The sequence below is a fragment of the Myotis davidii genome, unplaced genomic scaffold (genome assembly GCF_000327345.1).
Source record: "Myotis davidii unplaced genomic scaffold, ASM32734v1 scaffold50, whole genome shotgun sequence".
Lineage (NCBI taxonomy): Eukaryota > Metazoa > Chordata > Mammalia > Chiroptera > Vespertilionidae > Myotis > Myotis davidii.
Window position 1 is genome coordinate 696947 of NW_006282004.1, and position 19514 is coordinate 716460.

At 37.6% G+C, this 19514-nt stretch overlaps 1 protein-coding gene across 4 annotated transcripts in view; it reads right to left on the reverse strand.

The window, feature by feature from the left end:
- The window catches only part of RXFP1 (relaxin/insulin-like family peptide receptor 1), an 85464-nt gene extending 78505 nt beyond the window's left edge, over positions 1-6959 (reverse strand). For 2 of the 4 annotated variants that reach the window (XM_006752664.2, XM_015564347.1), the window contains exon 1: positions 6826-6959. In XM_006752664.2, the coding sequence (XP_006752727.1) occupies positions 6826-6874 (49 nt within the window). In that variant the 5' untranslated portion in view covers positions 6875-6959. The remainder of the gene's footprint in view (positions 1-6825) is intronic. The other 2 variants (XM_015564290.1, XM_015564318.1) reach the window with 2 other exon arrangements.
- Between the last annotated feature and the right edge of the window lie 12555 nt (positions 6960-19514).

Consider the following 19514-nt stretch of genomic DNA (forward strand, 5'->3'; position numbering starts at 1 on the left):
AGAGACGAATATAATTTTGAAAGGCTTTTGGGGGTCGGAGGTGCTTAGCTAAAGGAGCTAAGATCCAAGATCTAAATTCTCAGGTCTCCTCGTCCCAGGACCCCATGCTTCTTATTAACACAATTTGTCCTGAGGCAAGGCCGAGATATACACTTCAAATGGTCAGAGTTTAGTACAGAGTCCATTGTCAGAATGGGGGAATTAGCCTACGGCTGTTCAGGTGTTTGGCCAGTAGGAGGCAATAACGTGTAGATTAAGATGCCTTTTAGCTGTCTGGCAGCCAAGCAATAATCCCTTTTCAGGTTTGGGGAAATGCCTTCAGCCATTCCCAACAGGTGACTACCCTGTTGAGTCCCCAAGTTTCATCAACCTTTTGATGAAACTCTTGAAATTATGACATGCTGGATTTGGTCTCTGGCAAGAAACATCAAAATGAGAGTGGAACATCCATCATCTGCCTCCTGCATGCTCCCTGCCAAGGATGTGCCCTGACCAGGAATCCAACCAGCACCAGTGCACAGGATGATGCCCAACCAACTGAGCCACACTGGCCAGGGCAATGCATTTATTTTTATACCCTTTAGTCTAGGTCCTTCCTATTTTTAGGTGATGTTTTACCCTTCTGATATTTCCTGCCCTTCTTAAACTACATATGGAATTTGAAGACTCAGTTTTAAAAGTGAGTAAAGGATAATAGAGCTGAAATCAAAAGGGAACACAGCTACACAGCCTCAGTTTCTGCTTATGTAAAAGTGAGGGAATTGTACTCTATAAGCTTTAAGTTTCCTTTGAACTCAAAAAAAGTCTAATTTTATGAAACTTAAAAAAGTACTTGAGAGACATAAGAGGAAACTGTCTAACTAGATAGCAATTCACCTGAGACTTAGAGTGCTGGAAGGCCGAAAAACTCTTTGTATTATTTTTGTTTAAATGAATTAGATAAGAGTCAAGAGAAAAGACTATTGGGAAACAACAGCACAACCAGATGTTTTAATCAACGAAATAGGTCATATAATTGCATGGCTTATCTGTTCAAGTGGACACTCAACCCCCTAACAAAAACAAAAAGGTATTTAAACTCTCAGCTGCCTCTTAAACAAAAGGATGGACCTGCCCAGCCAGTGTGGCTCAGTGGTTGAGCATAGACCTATGAACTGGGAGGTTTGATTCCTGGTCAGGGCACATGCTCTGTGCCCTGACCAGGAGTCCCCAGTGGAGGTGTGCAGGAGGCAGCTGATCAATGATTCTTATTTTTGCTTCCATCTCTTTCTCCCTCTCCCTCTCTGAAGTCAATAAAAGTATATATATTTTTAAAAAGGTGAATCTTACATTAAAGAATATATAATGTAAGATTCTCTGCTGTCCTTTTTTTGTAGCTAATCACATGGCTGATATTTTGGTTCAAGTGAGCACCTGACTAAAGGTAGACCTGGAATTGAGTTTGGACACAGGGGCTAAGCAGAGAGAGCTGTGTTATTCTTCATTATGGAACGAGAACTTGACTTCCTAGGGCAATATAGGAGGGGAAAGTGAGGGAGAGAGAGATGGAGAGAGGAGCTGGCACAATGACTAGAGGCAAAGGTTCTATGTGGCCTAAAGCAGCCAGTGAAAGAGCCCCAGACTTCCCATCACAAAGAATAATTTATAGACATTTTTTAAAAGCACTGATTATTTTTAAAAGACAAATTCATTATTATGGAAGATTTAAGAAATACAGTGACCCTAGTTAATTTAGATAGTATTTAAATAATTATACAGTGGCCCTAGCTGGTTTGACTTAGTGGAGATGGAGCATCTGCCTATGGTCTGAAGGGTCAGGGGCACATGCCCAGGTTGCAGGCTCGATCCCAAGTGTGGGACGTGCAGGAGGCAGTCAATGATTCTCTCTCATTATTGATGTTTCTCTCTCTCTCTCCCTCTCCCTTCCTCTCTGAAATCAATAAAAATATATTTTTAAAAATTATAAAATAAATCTATGAAACAAAAAAATCAAATATCTAAAATATTATACTATACAACTACTTAATAGGATAATACCGATTCTAGCCCAAGTAGAAGGACACCTCACTTTAAATGATATTTTTTCCACTCAACCATTATCTTTGATGTGATAGAGAACAAAACCTGAATTTGAATATTCACAACTTGTCCCTGCTTATCTCCAAACAAGGAAAAGAACATTTGGTTTCAGTAATGGACTCTTGTCATTCCAATCCGGGTGATGGGTGAACGTGCAGAATTGAAGATGAGAGAGTATTGGGTCACTATGTATAAGACAGGAAATACAGCTATTGGGGTTGTGAAGATAATTAGAGAAGAGGATATCCAAGAGGAAGGAGAGGTAAGCTAGCACAGGAACTTCCTACGAATCTAGTTCTGTGCCATGTGCTGCAAATACGCTTTCTAAGCAAAATCCTGGGGTCAATGCAGATTGAGTCTAGTTTTTTATACAGTCAAATTATTTACATGTGCTTTCTAATTCATGGGTTATTGGTGTGCACTGAGAAATGTATATAAAGCAGATGGTACTACTAGCTCATAGGAGGAGGTTGATAAACACCAAACGTGGATTTCTCAAACTTCCCTGGGTTGGGGAGGGCCTCACTCTGAGGTTGTAGAAACTGTTTTTGTTTGGACTTACCAATTCTGTGACCTGGGGCTGGTCCGTATTTCTTTACCATGCAATCATTAAAATGGGGAAGTATCTAACTTGTCCAAAGACCACTGTGCAGGATCAGGAGAACTGTCCAGGTCCCTTTTAACTCTAAGTTATTATAGCTTTAGAAAGTATTAGAACTGAGTCATGTTTTACTAGCAGAGGCCTTTCAAAGACTCAGACTTGGATTGAAATCTTTTTTGCAACACTTACTAGGGGGCGATGCCAGGTATGCTGCTTAATGTTTTTATTTTCTGTTTCCTATTTTGTAAAGTGAGAATACCTCTTAGGATTGTTATAGATATAAAACCAGATAATGCCTCTAAGGCAATTAGCACTGTTCATGGTCTGTGGAAAGTAATCAATAAAAGGTAGATATAAAAACAACCACATCCAAAAAAGAACAAAAACAAAACAAAACAAAAAAACACAAAGAAAACCAACCACACCCATAACCACAATCAGAGGGCTTGAAATCAAAATTATATACATGTTTACAGTTTTATTCAGACAAACATGAAATCTAACTAGAATACCCAACTCCGAGCATTTCACTTTAACAAGTTTGTCCGAATGTGTGAAATTATGCTTGTGAAGCTGTTTAGCTCACAAATGTGATAACTTGTTTGAATGAATGATGATGATGATGATGAGGCACAGACTTGTTAATTTTCTATTTGAAACTTAAAAATTTGACACAATATTCATATAAGAATAATATAAAATTGTTAGCAACCTTTAAAAATATGAGGTGAAATAGTAGATACTTCTGAAAAGTTTATTCTTCTATGTTTTGGAGGTGGGCAAATACATCAGTATTCTACTTTTCCATGTATGAATGTTCTGTTTTTCATGTACTAGTGGACTGTTCTGGAAAGACTCTTCCTTCCCCTTTTTCATGGTTAAAGAAGAGAATTGCTAGGAGACAGGCCAGTGCCAGGACCCAAGGCAAAGACCAGATGGTCTTCTAAGTATGCACTTGGAAACTAAAATCGAGGTCCTTAACCAGTCCTTGGCCCAATATTAAAGTGGGTTCAGTTAATATTTGAGCCCCTTTTATGTCCTGTTTCCTCACTTGTTCCTTTCCTATCCAAAGTATTCAGTAAAATGATTGCTTTTGCTGAAGGATGCTGTTTAATAACGAGTAAAGCAATTGCTGATAAGGACTTGTGATATGACTCTTTCTGGGGATTGCTTTTGAACTTTGCAGTATTATAGGCTCCTAAAAAGTTGCAAAAATAGTTCAGAGGGGTTCCTTAACCCTTCACCCAGCTTCTCCTAATGGTAAAATCTTACGCAGCCTTGGTATATTTGCAAATCTGGAAATTAACATTGGCACAATACAGCTAACTAGGCTATAGAGGATTTTTTTAAGAATGAAAAATCCTCAAGGTTTAAAGGAAACCTTTTCTGAATCTTAATGTTGCTACTCTTGGTGTACGCTTGTCTCACTGTTTGGGAATCCTAGATTAATATTCTGTCTTCTCCACTCTCCCCCTTCAGTGATCACCCCTTCGTCCTACTGCTTATTAGAGTAACTGGCATCCAATAAGTAGTTTTGGTTAAAAGGGCTACGAATAATTGCTCAAGTCTATATAGGGCCTTCTGTTTTTAAAGCCCCGTTATACACATTATTTCTCCTGAGAGTGTTCATGGTCTCAGGGGAAAAACATGGACTTTGAGAGCATCCAAATCTTGGCATTTATTGGCTTGAGCCGAATGTCCTTGGGCTTGTCTCCCTCCCGTGCTTAATTGTACCTATATAATCGAGTCGTTTCGAAGATTCAGGGAGGTAATTTATGTAATAAAAAACTAAAGATAGGAGATCTAGGAAGTCGATAGGGTAAAAGATTTTACCGCCATTTTACAAAATAAGGCTCAGAGTGGGTAAGTCGTCAAAGATCAGCACCTTAGGTCAGCTGTCTTCCATGACAACTGTTCCTAGGCAACAGGAAAGTGGATTAAAAAGCAAATAAATAAACATAATTACAACAACAGTCATGGGATTACAGAGTTTTGAGACTTTTCTTTTGTCACTGTTGATTTCTTTTGCTATATGTGTAAGAAATCTTCTGTTAGGTGGTGTTGGGGGATGAGATAGATTAAATGGTGAATCATGGGTGTGGGTTGCTATTTTGTGGTTAAATGCTCCTCCACTCCACCAACCTAGTTGACACTAATATAGAGCCAGGAATCTTGCTTGCCAAACTGGGCATCAGATGTTTATGCCCTCATTCTCCATGGAAGGCAGAGAAGGATGAGAACATGGCGCTCTCAAGTACTCACACTGCATTACAAAAACATCGTAAATCAAAAGTACTTAAATTTTAAAAGTTGGAAGGTTTTAACATTATCATCATCATTATTAACTATCCCCCCCCCACCTTTATAGCAAAAGAACAAAAACCCTTTTATTTTTTTCCTGGTCCAGGATCTAATCTGATACATTTAATTCTTTAATTATGTTTGTTCCTTAGTATCCTTTTTTCTTTTTTTAAAAAAATTAACTAAATTTATTGGGATGACATTGGTTTGCAAAACCATACAGGTTTCAAGTGTACAACTCAACAAAACATCATGTGCACACTGCATCATGCATCCATTGCCCCAAGCAAAATCTCTTCCAGTCCCCTTTCCCCCACCCTCCTTTGCCCACCTCTACTTAGTCCCCAACCTCCTAACAACTGTTTTCTACTTCTGGTCATCAAAATAATTTTTTATTAACAAAAGACAACATGTAAGCATAGAACCTTTTTTACAACCTGAAATGATGGTAGCACATTAGCCAAAGTTACTTCTCAACTTGCCTTGAACATCTTTTACATACATACCCCTTGAATTTCTCATGAGTATTTTGGAAGTACTCCTTTGGCTTCTGTGATCTATTCATTTTATTGAAATGGAATAGGAGATGGCAGAATACATTATTGATTAATGAGGAAGTTGGTGGCAAATCTCAAAAACTCTGATAGCTTAAGCACTTGCATTATAATTAGAAACATTCAATTTCTGGTGGGGGTTTGCAATTTCACCCCTCCCCTCCTCCCAGTTAAAAAAACGGGAATGTCAGTAATCAAGATAACATATGGAGACAGCGAGGAACTGGAACGCTTCTCCAGGATTCTGAGTAATTTTTTAGTTTTACTTTGATGCTCTCACCTTTGACCATTACAGTGAGATATACCAGAGTTCAGAAGGCGAGAAGGAAAGACAGGAAAAACATCACTGTGGTGTGGCACATGGGAGAGTTTGGATTGAAATTTACTCTGAGCTATTCCTCAATAGAATATCTTCATGTAAACAAACTTTTAAGAGATAGAGGAATAGAAACATGCTTGGGAATTCTCAGTTTGTTAAAGCTTCATTATTTCCAGCATTATAAGGTATTAAAGGTACCCAGAAAGTTTTCTTTCTGACTCACTTTGACTTTGTCATAATTTATTACGCACGAAACAAAAACACTTGATTTCTACTTACATAATGTAATTTAACTAGGCTTTAATGCAGAACGACTCTTTCGCTTGATGAAAGAAAATTATTCTGAAAAGTAAACTACAGTACACAGAGAGACAGCAAAAACTGTCACTAAACCAAAAGTCAAATGTCCGCTGGGAACCCTCGTGTGTCTGTGCCTTTCATGGCTTTGCTTTCCCTTATTTTTCTTTTAAAGGAACAGCGAGGAACCTTGCAAATTAAAAAAGGAGTTTTCTGAACGCATTTCCCTTTGAGGAGGCACATCTATGATATCAAATCACAAAGGACTAGGACAGGAAACGTTACAACTACACAGAAACTGGAACACATGTAAAGCCTTCCCGGGATGTTTCAATGGGCACATTCCTTGAACTCAATCTCTTTAAGGACTACTCCTCTTGAAATATTACAAAATTATTTATACAATATTGTTAATACCAGTTAGGCAAATTGGTTGCTATGAAGCATAGGTTTCTATGCTTGTTAGTCTTGCCTAACTACTGACCGACAATATGTTTCAGTTTTTAATAGAAATACCAGACATGTATTAAGAAGAACAATTCTGAGGTGAGATTACAATTTCGTCAGAAAAAGCATTGTCATCTTCAAAGCAGAAACATAAGCAACACACACTTGTACTTGCGATAATTTCATAAAACACTAAGGAATAGAAATTTAATCCTGAGCATACTTACAATATTTTCCAAAAATCAAGATGTAGAAGAAGACAGGACCAGATGTCATCTCTTCCTTTCTGAGCAACTGATTATGAAAAGTGAATACAATTTAATCTTGGTCTCTGAGTCGCATACAGCTCACGGTGGTGGTGTGCTATTTCTGTCTGCAATCTTAGCAGCTATAAAGCAGTCCTCTTTCCTTTCTCTCTCATTTCCTCTCCCTCTCTCTTTCCATTCCCTCTTCTTTTCTTCTCCTCCCCCCTCCCCCCCAAGAATCTCTTCTTCTTACCATCCTCTCTAAAAGTCTTAATGTCCTTTTTGCCCATACGCCCCACACACCCACACGAACACTCACAAAACTGAGCAGCGAGGAAATGTTTCAGTCAGAACATACAGGCTCTTCTTGACACTAAACATCTTGTTTCCATGTCTGCGACATCTACAAATGACGGTGTGCACAAACCCTGACAAATGTCCGAACTGATCAAAGTCACACCACAAGAAAGAAATCGAGCTGGTGATATATTACAAACAAACAAACAAAATCTACCGCGCCCCCCTCCGCCCCCTCATGAGTTGAAACTAGGAAAAAAAACAGAACAACAAAAATCAGGGCAAAATGCCTTTGTGAAGTAACAAACGGTAAGGTAAGAATTAAGTGTAACTACGTCATTCTTCTATGATCTGTCTGAGTTTAGACATTTGAGTGATAAGATATTGTTTGAATAAAGTACAAAGGAATAAAAAAGAAATCTTAAATTTCCTTGGGCTTATGAGTTTTACTGCAAGTGGAGACCACGACCTGTCAAGGGTTGTGGGGAAAGCCTTCCTGGGTTTGAATCACAGCCTGTTACACAGAGGCAGCTGAGCGCTGGCGTTCTGGAGGGAAATACCCCTCCAGCCAGGTAGCTGTGTGCATCAGCCCAGTGCATACTGAGCGCCTGGCAAAGGTCCTCGCATATCACAGGTGATTAGTAAAGGGCAGCCACTTATAGGATGATAGTTTTTTAGTATTTTTATCAGCAGGTAAAAGAGCATGGAATGCAAATAGCATTTCCATGGAATGCATTTTCTTTTAACTAAGGCACATCATTCTTATTTTGAGAGATTTGTTTGTGAGGTTAATGTCTCCTAACCACTCTTCAAGTAGAATCTATTTAAATGGCATATCCTTATATCATTGACTTCAACCTCAGAAGCTTATTGGTGGCTTAAAGGTTACAGTAACACGACTTTCCCACCCTGTCCTGTGGAAGTAATTAATAGTAATGATACAGAAATGATATACAGGAATCTCCATAAGTTCTTATTCATTGATCAGTAGGTTTATTTCATGATGACACTGCTGTTGTTTTTTGGCAGAAATGTTTATGGTTAGCTGAGTTTAAATGTTCATTTGATGTTTATAATAAGCGTTCATTAAGTGTTTCTTATTTATAATAATACTTGAAACATTTTAAGTGGTTCGTTACTTTTTATTTTAGAAACAGGGTTTCCTGGAAAGATACTTGGGACATGTCAAGGGCAATATCTGGAGGGAGACACTGAAGAAGCTTCTCAATAGTAAAGCCAAGGAACTTGCTTTAGGAATTGTCTGGCATAAAGTAGGCTATTGGTAGAGAGTTTTCAAAGAAATACTGATGCTAATTTGCTAGTTTTGAACATGTTGCCTGAGCTGATATCACAGATATATACCATTAGTGGTCCAGTAGCCAGGCAGGGCTCTTTAACATTATATACATGCAATGTATTTTTAAGATCAAATTATCAGTGTGAAACTTCAAAATAATTTCTCATTTCACTCAGATTGTATTAGATTTTGCTAAAATCTAAATATTTATTTAAAGGAACAACTTTAGATTTTAATTTTTTAAAGATACCACTTATTTTTGGCAAGTACAGTAAGCCTGGAATATTAGTTTCATTTAGTTATATTGGTGGAAGACACCCAGGAGTGAATGTACAGTACCACTGCTATAGATCACAGCAGGTACACTGCTTGGACAAGAGGATTTTTAAAAAATAATTTTTATTTTTCAATTACAGTTGACATATAATATTAGTTTCAGATGTACAACATAGTGATTAAACACTTATATAACTTCTGAAGTGATAATCCTGATATGTTCAGTACCCAGCTGACATCAAAAATAGTTATAAGAGGATTTTTTTATTGTGAGGTGCTGTCCTTTGCATTAAAAGATATTTACCAGCACCTCTGGCCTCTATCCACTAGATGTCGACAGCACTCCCTACTTGTGGCAATTAAAAACATGTCTACAGATTTTGATAAATGTCTCCTGGGGGCCAAACTTGCTCCCAATTGAGAATATCTGCTAATGAAAGACTTCCCTGAACAATGTTTAAGTATTGATTTTTAGCAGATAATTAAAATAGAATTCTTCTCACCTAAATTGTAGTTAAAGTGTTTTCTCATTTTTTTTTTTTTTTTTTGCTCTGGAGTTTGAAGTGATACATTTGTTTTTAAAACAATCAGATGGTGCATGTTCCTAGCCTTCTCTTCCTGCCCACACTGTTCAATTGTAAACTTGCTCTCTGGGCCTGATGGAATCTGTGATGTCATTGCCCCGGTTTGGCTGAGCCCCTTGTGGCTCCCCTTTCTTATCTTGGAATCCCTTCTAAAACCTTGTTGAAGCTCTAAATAATCACAAAACCTTCTATTTGAAAATTATTTCTCAGAAAAATCCAGTGAGTCAAACCAGGCAAATATTAACCTGTCTGTACTACCTAGATTCAAATTTCTAATCTTGTGTTTTTTCCATCCAATTACCACTGAAAAATATTACTATGCTCTTCAGTATCATATTTTAAAATATGGGTGTTTGTTCATGCTTCTGAACCTATTTGCAACCATTATTTTCAACAGTAGAAACAGCCATTTTCTTAAATGGTTGTTTGATTGTAGACCTGGGAAAATCTCAGTGAAAGAGATTGGTAAAATCTTTGTCAGAGTCTCATAATGTAGAGATAGTAATAAATTAAACCAACTCATAAATTAAGAATCAGAGCAATTTAAGAGCTAAAATGCATGTTGTCAAACTAGTCATCCTATAGACCCATTTCTAATTGACAGCTGTCAGTCAGGCAACAAACACTCTAGATCAGGGGTGGGCAAACTTTTTGACTCGAGGGCCACAATGGGTTCTTAAACTGGACAGAGGGCTGGAACAAAAGCATGGATGGAGTGTTTGTGTGAACTAATATAAATTCAAAGTAAACATCATTACATAAAAGGGTACGGTCTTTTTTTTTTTTTTAGTTTTATTCATTTCAAATGGGCCAGATCCGGCCCACGGGCAGTAGTTTGCCCACGGCTGCTCTAGAGGTACCTATCATCTCTAAGTCACACCAAAAGATGATGCTTTGTTGTCTCAGCTGAGCATTAATTAAACAATTCTGAAATGAATAAGGACAGGTATTTCAAAAGATATTTTATACAAAATCTAAACAATTTTGCCCTAGGTAGAAGTGAACAGAGTTATTACATCATTTTAGCAGAAAATGTTGAACCAAGTCCCATGGGGATACATGAGTTGCCTTTGAGGGATATAATAGGCATAACAGAATTGTGATCCTCTGCAAAATTCACTGTGTGAAATTAAGGACAGAGTTAATAAGTTCAATTCTCTCTCATCTATATCTATCTATCTATCTATCTATCTATCTATCTATCTATCTATCTATCCATCTATCTATCATGTTATGCAGTAAAGCCAGTTGACTGCATTTGTTAGTGCAAACTGTGCAGAGCTTAGTACTATTAACATTGCTTTACTTGGTTTCCTCAAACCCTCTAATTAAAGACATTCAAGTTTCAGGCTCATTCTATCTAGATAGAGTCTTACTAGTTCAAGGCCGACACTGTAAAAGGAGTAATATAGTCAGTGACTGAGCCGTGGATGGGATCCGGAAACTAAACTTGCTGTTTCATGTCACCAACCATGTGCCCTCTGAGGAGCCATCTTCCTTCTTTTCCCACAACCCACTGTGCATGCTCAGTCATTATAGTTAGGCTTCAGTTCCCTCAGACGTCTGGAGGACACTTCCGCTCCCCTGTTGTGCTAGGAGCCTTGCCTCTAACCCCAGCCCACTCGCCTATGATTTAGCTTGCTCTTCACTCCACGGGTTCAATCCTGCAGGAAAGTTAGTGCTCGTAGCCCTAGCCTACTACTCCCAGTGTTCTCCCCTTTAGGCACTATCACACTGCTGCCTGTGCCTCTTCATGGCTCACTTGAGACTTCCTGACTTATGCAAGGGACATCTCCTACATACTGGAAGGAAGAATAAATTAGAATGGTAAAGGTGGCTTTTGCCAGTCAAAGCAGTAGACGATGGAGAATTCCAGTCCTAGTTTTGCCACTGATTATACATATTACCTCTGATAAGTCACTTACATGTTTTGGTTCTCAGATGCCTCACTTGTAAAACAAATAGTTGATCTTCCAGGTGCATTATAGTGCTGTCATTTTATACAATATAATACTCTGTGTCAAAGTAATTTATAAATTAGTTTGGAGACAAAATGCATGCATATGAATTACTTAAAGTGTGTTTTAATGAAATCTCTCAATGAATGCTAACTCATTCCATGAACAAAATGTAATAAAGGAGATAGGAGAGGCCATCAAGGAGACTGGTACAGAATACTGGGTGGGGTCAAACTATGGAAGATTTTTTCAGAGGAGAAAATCTATGTAGAGAGTGTGAAAGACAGAGAAGGTCATGGGTTGATAGAAAGTAATAGAAACAACACTGCACTTTAAAAACAAGTGAGTGCCAAAGATAAGCATGTCAAAATAGGAGGTTTGAATGAGTCCAGGTCAGGAAGTAAAAATAAATGTTAATGGAGAACTATGAGTAATCAGTTGTTGAAGAGTATCAAACATTAGGTTGATTAACTTATATATAATAGTAGATATTAATTTCTGAGCAAGGAGTTGATATAATCAAAAGGAGACTAATAAAAAAGATTATTCTTGCTTGGCCAGTGGTTGAGCATCAACCTCTGAACCAAGAGGTCACAATTCAATTCCCAGTCAGGGCACATGCCTGGGTTGCAGGCTCGATCAAGGCAGCCAATCAATGATTCTCTCTCATCATTGGTGTTTCTATCTTTCTCTCTCCCTTCCTCTCTAAAATCAAGAAAAATATATTTTACTTTAATTGATTTTTATGGACAGCAAGCCGGGAAAGAGGCAAGAAAACAAACACAGTGGTGAGTGGAAAGGACGCTCACAATTCAATTCCCAGTCAGGGCACATGCCTGGGTTGCAGGCTCGATCAAGGCAGCCAATCAATGATTCTCTCTCATCATTGGTGTTTCTATCTTTCTCTCTCCCTTCCTCTCTAAAATCAAGAAAAATATATTTAAAAAAAGATTAGTCTCATGATCATGTGGTGCAAAAGAGAAAGAGCAGAGGCTTAGGGAGATGAGGCTGTTGTGTAACAGAGGCAAGTCAGCTATTATGGTCTAGTATGACTAGAAAGGCATGCAAACACAAGCCACTCTCAGGAGAAACACTGTCTTAATCATGAACACACTTAGACTTAAGAACAGGGATATCCAAAAGAAATGCAATGTAAGCCACACATGCAATTTAAAATTTTCTAGCAGCCACATTATAAAAGTAAAAAAAAAAAAAAAAAAGAGGAACAGGTAAAATTAATTTTAATAATATATTTTATTTAACTTAACATATCCCTAAATCTAAAAATTATTAATGCAGACATTTAATCCTTTTTTTTTTTTACTGTCTTTGAAATCTGATATGTATTTTACACAGGCAGCATATCTCAATTTGGGTGAGCCACTTTCAAGTGCACAGTAGACATGATTTTGAACAGTGCAGCCAGAGAATGGTGCAAGAGGTGCCTTTAAGATTCCACCAGCGTGCATTTTGTCATATTAAAATCAATAATAGGATATTAAACATATAAAGTTAGTTCTTCAGTAGTTTTAGATCTGATGATCAAACAAAAAGAACTGTTTCATAATTAAGTAGAATTTTAATTAACAGCAGTGGGGCTAACATAGGGTTAACAAACTTAATTTTATCAAGTAAAGTAACCATACAGCAGGAAAAAGGTAACCTAGCAAATTGCACACTGGCTCTTAAAGATTCTACCAGAAGGGTTTCAGGTCATGTCTGCTCCTATTTCACTGGCCTAACTTCAAAGTGGTAAGGGAAGGGCAATCTAACCCCATGGCTGGAAGGAGAAGAGCAGAAATATTTTGATGAACAGCTCAAATGACAACTTCAATCTCTCTCTCTGATCACATGTAGACATAATATACTATTCTCTTTTCTAAGGGAGATACTCCAGAAGTTACATCTCTTACTTAAGACAACCCACTTCCCATTTCTGTATTAGAACTCACTGGGATGTAAGTGGCAGAACTCCAGCTCAGCTGAGGTCAAGTCTCCTCATCTCATCTCTCTCACTCTTGCTCTCTCTGTCCTTGTTTCTCCTTCTTTGCTTTATTAGTTTAGACAGACTTTCTCTATCAGAAACTGGAGCATACGTAGGATTGGTCCTACGTATGCATACGTAGGGCAGGTCCACAGTATCACAATCCAGAAGTTCACTATGCCAGTAAGTATAAAAGGAAATAATATCAAGGCTGAAAATGCTTAGGCAATGTTCAGAATTAGTGGGTATAGGTAAGAGAAGACTAGGGCAGGGAACAGAGGTGAGGACTGAGCAAAAGAAAGATTGGCAAAGGAAAAGACAGATGGTGAATAAATTGGTCATTAACTAATATAAGTTGAATGAGAATATTGTCAGGCTTTATAAATTGGTGTATGGGAATTTGTGAAGAATCTGAAAAGTAACTGCTATTATCACAATAGTCATAAATCAGTGCAAATATGAAAAAGCAACATACAATCATGCGGTTATCATTTTGCTATGTGAAGACAGATCAGTTTTGTCATATTACTTTCCTTCTGGTGAGATAACACTCTTCAGGCTGTGTTACTGAAGTGAGAAGGTGTTGAAATAAGAAATCCTAGTTGTGAAAACAAAAATGTGTTTCCTGTTTCTCATTTAATGTTCTGTTAGAATTACTAGAGTCCAAATCTGAGTTCCTGGGGTTTCTAAATGGTGTCTCAGGTTACTGTTTATTGCTCATGTTAGCATTTCATGAAATAGCTACAGGGAATTCCTCAGCTCTTATATCTTCCAGAGACTAATCAAACATAATTGAGTCGGAGAGTAAAAACTTAATGAAGACAGATTTAGACACCTTCTCCTTCCTATCATGTTTCTTGGTTGCTATTTCCCTTTTGAAAGGTGAAGTTGGGTTTTCTCCACAACTTGTCACTGTGTAAGCATATCAAATAGTTGTTATATTTTAAAGGGTCAAATATCTTACCAGAGCTGCTACAGGGGGTTAAGAGGTTTTCTGTGTGGAATACTGCAGGACGTGTGAAAGTGTTGGAACCAAGGGGAGGTAGAGAGGAAGTACATGATTGCAGCTCAATCATGGCACAATGGCAAATTAGGGAATAAAACTAAATTAGGGGATCACAAAAATTTAAGTTAGAAGCACCAATAATCAAACAGGCACTTAACAAAAGCTTAGCAGACTATTGGACACTAACAATTAATGAAGAGAAAGAAAGAGTGGGTGGAGGAGGGTGAGGCTCTGGAAATTGATCCTAGTGGAGCCAACCTAGTGGGCTGGACCTCTTGTTTCTGAGACTATTATCACCCAGGTGGTGGAACACCTTAGACTTGGGTTGCTCACACCTGGTGATTTCCTGGGAAAGGGAAGCCAGGAAAAATTAAAGGATTATGAAGAGTCGTGTTGGAGAGAGAATGAATCTGGGTACGTATGTCAAACTAGTCAATTAATAGCAAACTTTACTTATGCATTCTTGATGGTCATTATTGGATTCAACTTCTTTTCCCTCTAGGTCCGGATAAGTAGAGATTAACTCCAGTGATATACTCATTTTTGTTAATTTTGTCCAAATTGACTTTATTAGTTAATTCGGAATTTGTAAGTTTCCACATCATGATAATAATTTATATCGATTTGACAGGCTGGGAAAATTGGTGTTCTTAGTGTCACTGAAATGAGTTTCTGAGAGGGTTGATAAGACCAAACTTGATTATTTGAGAAGAATTTAAAGTCCTGAAAAGCAATCTTGTCTGATGTTATCCCTGTCATCACAAAATTATCTGTATCTGCACTAGTCAGTGTGCAACAGAGAACTGAACAGTAAACAAATATATGCTGTTAATTTTTTAAAGTGCTTCAAATAAACATTAAAATATACAGGATTTTCAAACCCTGTATATTTAAAGTTTTAGGGTCACATATTTAATACTTGGAAGTTTCAAATCTCTTTTAAAAATATTTTTTATTGATTTCAGAGAGGAAGGGAGAGGGAGAGAGAGACAGAAACATCAATGATGAGAGAATCATTGATCGGCTGCCTCCTGGGGATGGAGCCCACAACCCGGGCATATGCCCTTTGACTGGAATTGAACCCTGGACTCTTCAGTCCACAGGCCAACGCTCTATCCACTGAGAAAAACTGGCTAGGGTTCAAATCTTTGATGAATGAAAAATATTTTACATGATAAGATTTAGAAAACTAATATGAGCACTGGTTTATTAAAAGAGCTAATCTTATATATTCTCTAAGATAGTATGTATATTTAGAACTCTAAAGTAAATTGATTTTTGATTAAATTATATTTCTTACATTATCACATAAATGATGATATAGTAATATAGTGTGAGTTGGAAACGAAAAAAAAATATGGCTTAGTTTTAATGAGAGGTCCAAATAATTGGAAGCAAACAACATACATATAATAATGTATGATTTTGAAAATATTAACTGTATATGTAATAAGAGTATGCTTTGCAACTTTCAGAAAATCTATAAACATATGTGAAGACAATTTTATCTTACTTGTCTCTTAAAGGTAATACAGTATCTTCAGTTTTGTGTCATCCTGAAATGAAAGTCATGTTCTTTGGAAAATCATCTACAAGCTAAAATAAAATAAATAGCGGTGCTTTCACTTCCATATATGAAGGCAAACATAGATATGGTGTAATAATGCTAAACATTATTACACCATATCTAAACATCATATTTTTGATGATTTGAAAAATGGGTATTTATACTATTATTCTTACTAACTTTAAGAAATGCTGTGAGGTCATAAGATCATTTTAGAATCAGAAGCATGAGTGTTTTAATTTTCTTTAGTAGTAATTTAAAAGTTAATTTTTGTGGCAACTTTTGTTTCAGATAGGACAATCTGTAACAGTGGCTCTCACAGTGTGGGCCTGAGAACTGATTAGAAACACAGATTCTCAGGCTCCAGCCACATCTACTGAAGCAGAAACCTGGGCGTGGAGCCCAGAAATCTATTGTTTAGCAAGCCTCCCAGGTTGTGATACCCACTCAAGTTTTAGAGCCACAGGTCTAGAATAAGTAAGATTTTTCCTGTGTCATTTGACACCCCCTCTCCCCAAAATAATGAAGTATTTTTTGCCCTCAGTTTCAGGTCCTGGTTCTTTCTTTGTTTTGAGTGGGTAAAGCCAAGTGATAAAGAATACCCAGCAGGACTGATCATTAGACAAAAACAATGAGACTTCCTCTTAAGGTGGCTTTTCAAGTTGGCAGTTTGGAAAACGAACCACAGGAATAATATAAGAGGACTGCAGGAAAAAGGATGTTTATTTAATTTCTAGAAAAATTAATTTTTGGAAGTACTTAAAAATTGTCCCTGGACCATGTACCAGGTGCTTAAAAGAAATCAATGTGGTCTAAAAGAGGATCATTAGTGATCTAAAATAAAAGCGATTTCACTTTTTTAATAGTTTATTTTGGGGAAACATGTCTTAGGAATCTGTAAAGACATTTAAGAATGTTAAAGGTTCTGTTCAATTTGTCACATAGGGAACAATGGAGGAAATAAGCATGTATACAAGAGACTGGTTTTACATTATTTGTGTGCGTGTGTGTGTGTGGGAATAAGAAAATCTTGTGTTTTAACTGGAATATTTGAAGCCCAGTGATTTTAGAAAGTTTTGCCAGGAAGACTTAAAGCCAAGCTGTACTGTTGGAACCAAACCTGGGCCTGTTGTATTTTTAGTTCTAGGTGAAACACCTGTTCTTAGATCACAATGCCATTTTAGTGCAGTGAAGCAAATGTAATTGGGAAGGTCTCTTATAGGATTTTCATAGTTAGGAACATTGAATAGTCAGGAGTAAGAGATATGGACAAATATCATCTTGCATCCTGATGAAATATTTACTGAACTAATTTACATAAACTAATTTATTAAAAAAATACACACTGTTCTTAAAAGAACCTCTGAGTTAATGTATGGCTTCTCCCACTGACCTGCAGAGATTGGGTTTGATTGCCGAAATAGGCTGCATTTACCAGATGAGCAGACCTTAGCTTAGAAGCAAATGATATAGGTAATACTTCAAACTATAAAGAATTTAAATTTTTAAAAAAAGAAGCAAATGGCATAAGCAGTAGTTACTGAGTGTCTTGTGAATAACGTTTATCCTTGTTGAGTTCTGAACTTTAAATACCTACCTATGCATTTAAGAGAGGTTTCAGAATTCTGAAGTTACCAGAAATTGCATGACTTCGGATTCACGTTAAAACTGCCTCACTTGAAAAGGCAAGAATAAATAGACACAGACAAAGGAAGCGTGTCACATCTGTGACTGAGGATGTGCGGCAATGAGAGGCTCCCTAACCTTTCGGACCAGAACTGGGCTCTAAAGTGGCAATGGCTTCAAAGAAACACCAAGGACCTCGGAGCCCTAGCATCTCCTTTCTTACTCCTGCTACTGCCATATACTCGCTCACCACTGACCCTGAAAATCATGACATAGCAGGAAAGTGAAAAATAGGGCGACTCATATCCCTTTTCTTTTCAACCCTTCCTAATTTTCAGTAAGACTAGGTAGAGAATATTGGTAGAATGTGCTGTATCAAGAAATGAAATTTAAAAAAAACCCACAGTTAACTTAGCTTTGAGCAATATTTTCACTGTTTTGCTAAGTATTAATGTATGAACTACAAAATACAAACCATGTAATTTGGTGATTTTGCATACAAGTTAAACGTTCGTATACCTGTATTTGCATTTAAAACCAGGATTGTGCAATAAAAAGATGGATGCCAAAATTCATGTTAATAATTTAAAATTATTATTATTTTTTTTAGCTAGAACAATATTAAGTAACAAATGAAAAACACTTTGGCAGGGGAGAGGGAGAAAGAGAGAGAGAGAGAGAGAGAGAGAAAAGGAAAAGCCTTTATATTTTCACTAGAGACTCAGTGCACAAAATTCGTGCACGGGTGAGGGGAGGGTCCCCCAGCCCAGCCTGCACCCTCTCTAATCTGGGACCCCTCGGGGGATGTCTGACTGCCGGTTTAGGCCCGATCTTGGGGATCGGGCCTAAACCGGCAGTTGGACACCCCTCTCACAATCCTGGACCTCTGGCTCCTAACTGCTCACCTGCCTGACTCCCTGATCACCCATTACTGCCCCCCTGCAAGCCTGATCACCACTAACTGCCTCTGCCTGCTGGCCTGGTTGCCCCCAACTGGCCCCCCTGCTGGCCCAGATGCCCCACGCAGCCTGCTGTTCAGTCATTTGGTCATCCCTCACTGCACCCCCTGCTGACCCGGTTGCACCATGCAGCCTGCTGCTCAGTCATTTGGTTGCCCCTTACTAACCCCCCTGCCGGCCTGGCCGCCCCATGCAGTCTGCTGCTCAGTCATTTGGTCATCTCTTGCTAACGCCCCTGACAGCCTGGTTGCCCCACAAAGCTTGTTCGGTTGTCCATTCAGTTGCGACGGTCACTTAGGCTTTTATATAGATAGATACCTTTAATAGCTCCTTTCCCCTGCTTTCTAAAAAAGGAGTCTTGCATTTTCATTTTGTACCAAGCCTTCTAAATTATGTAACTGGCCCCATGCCTGTACCAACATTAAACTATGCACAGATGTCAAATTTTCTTTTTCTTTTCTTCTCTCTTACGTGTCTGTACATGAATGAAGACATGGAAGCCACTTTGAAAATACTGCTGTCCCCCACAGTGTACATCTAAGATGAATCTTTTAAAAACGCATCAGTTTACAAGCTGTTTGATTGGAGAAACCATCTTCTATCTGCACTAATATATACAAATATCTCTTCCTTATTGTCAGAGTGATGTAGTATTTGCTACATCTGCATCTCAATTGTCATTTTGCATGTCTGAGAGAGGAAGTGAAATATTTGGCCTAAGGTTGGATTCTTCTTGTCGTATAGTTTATTTACAGCAAGTATTAAGATGACTTGGATATTAAAACTAAGGAAATATGTCTGTAATTGAATAATGTAATTTTCTACAAATTTGAGAAATAATATATTTTATTGGAGATGAGTGTGTAGCATCATATTAAAGTTGTTGAAATGATTGTTCATGTTATTTAATGATCTTAATGTTGTAACTCAAATTGGTTAGAAAGCGGACTTTATTTTTCCTCTGTAAACATTTATAGCCTAAGTGCCTTAGGACATACGTGCCACAACATTTGGCTTATAATAAACACCTTTAGAATTGTCCAATTTGGTTGGCTCTTAGCAGATTTTGACAATGGCTGTATTTATTCGTATCCTGCTTTGTAATTATAGAAGATGT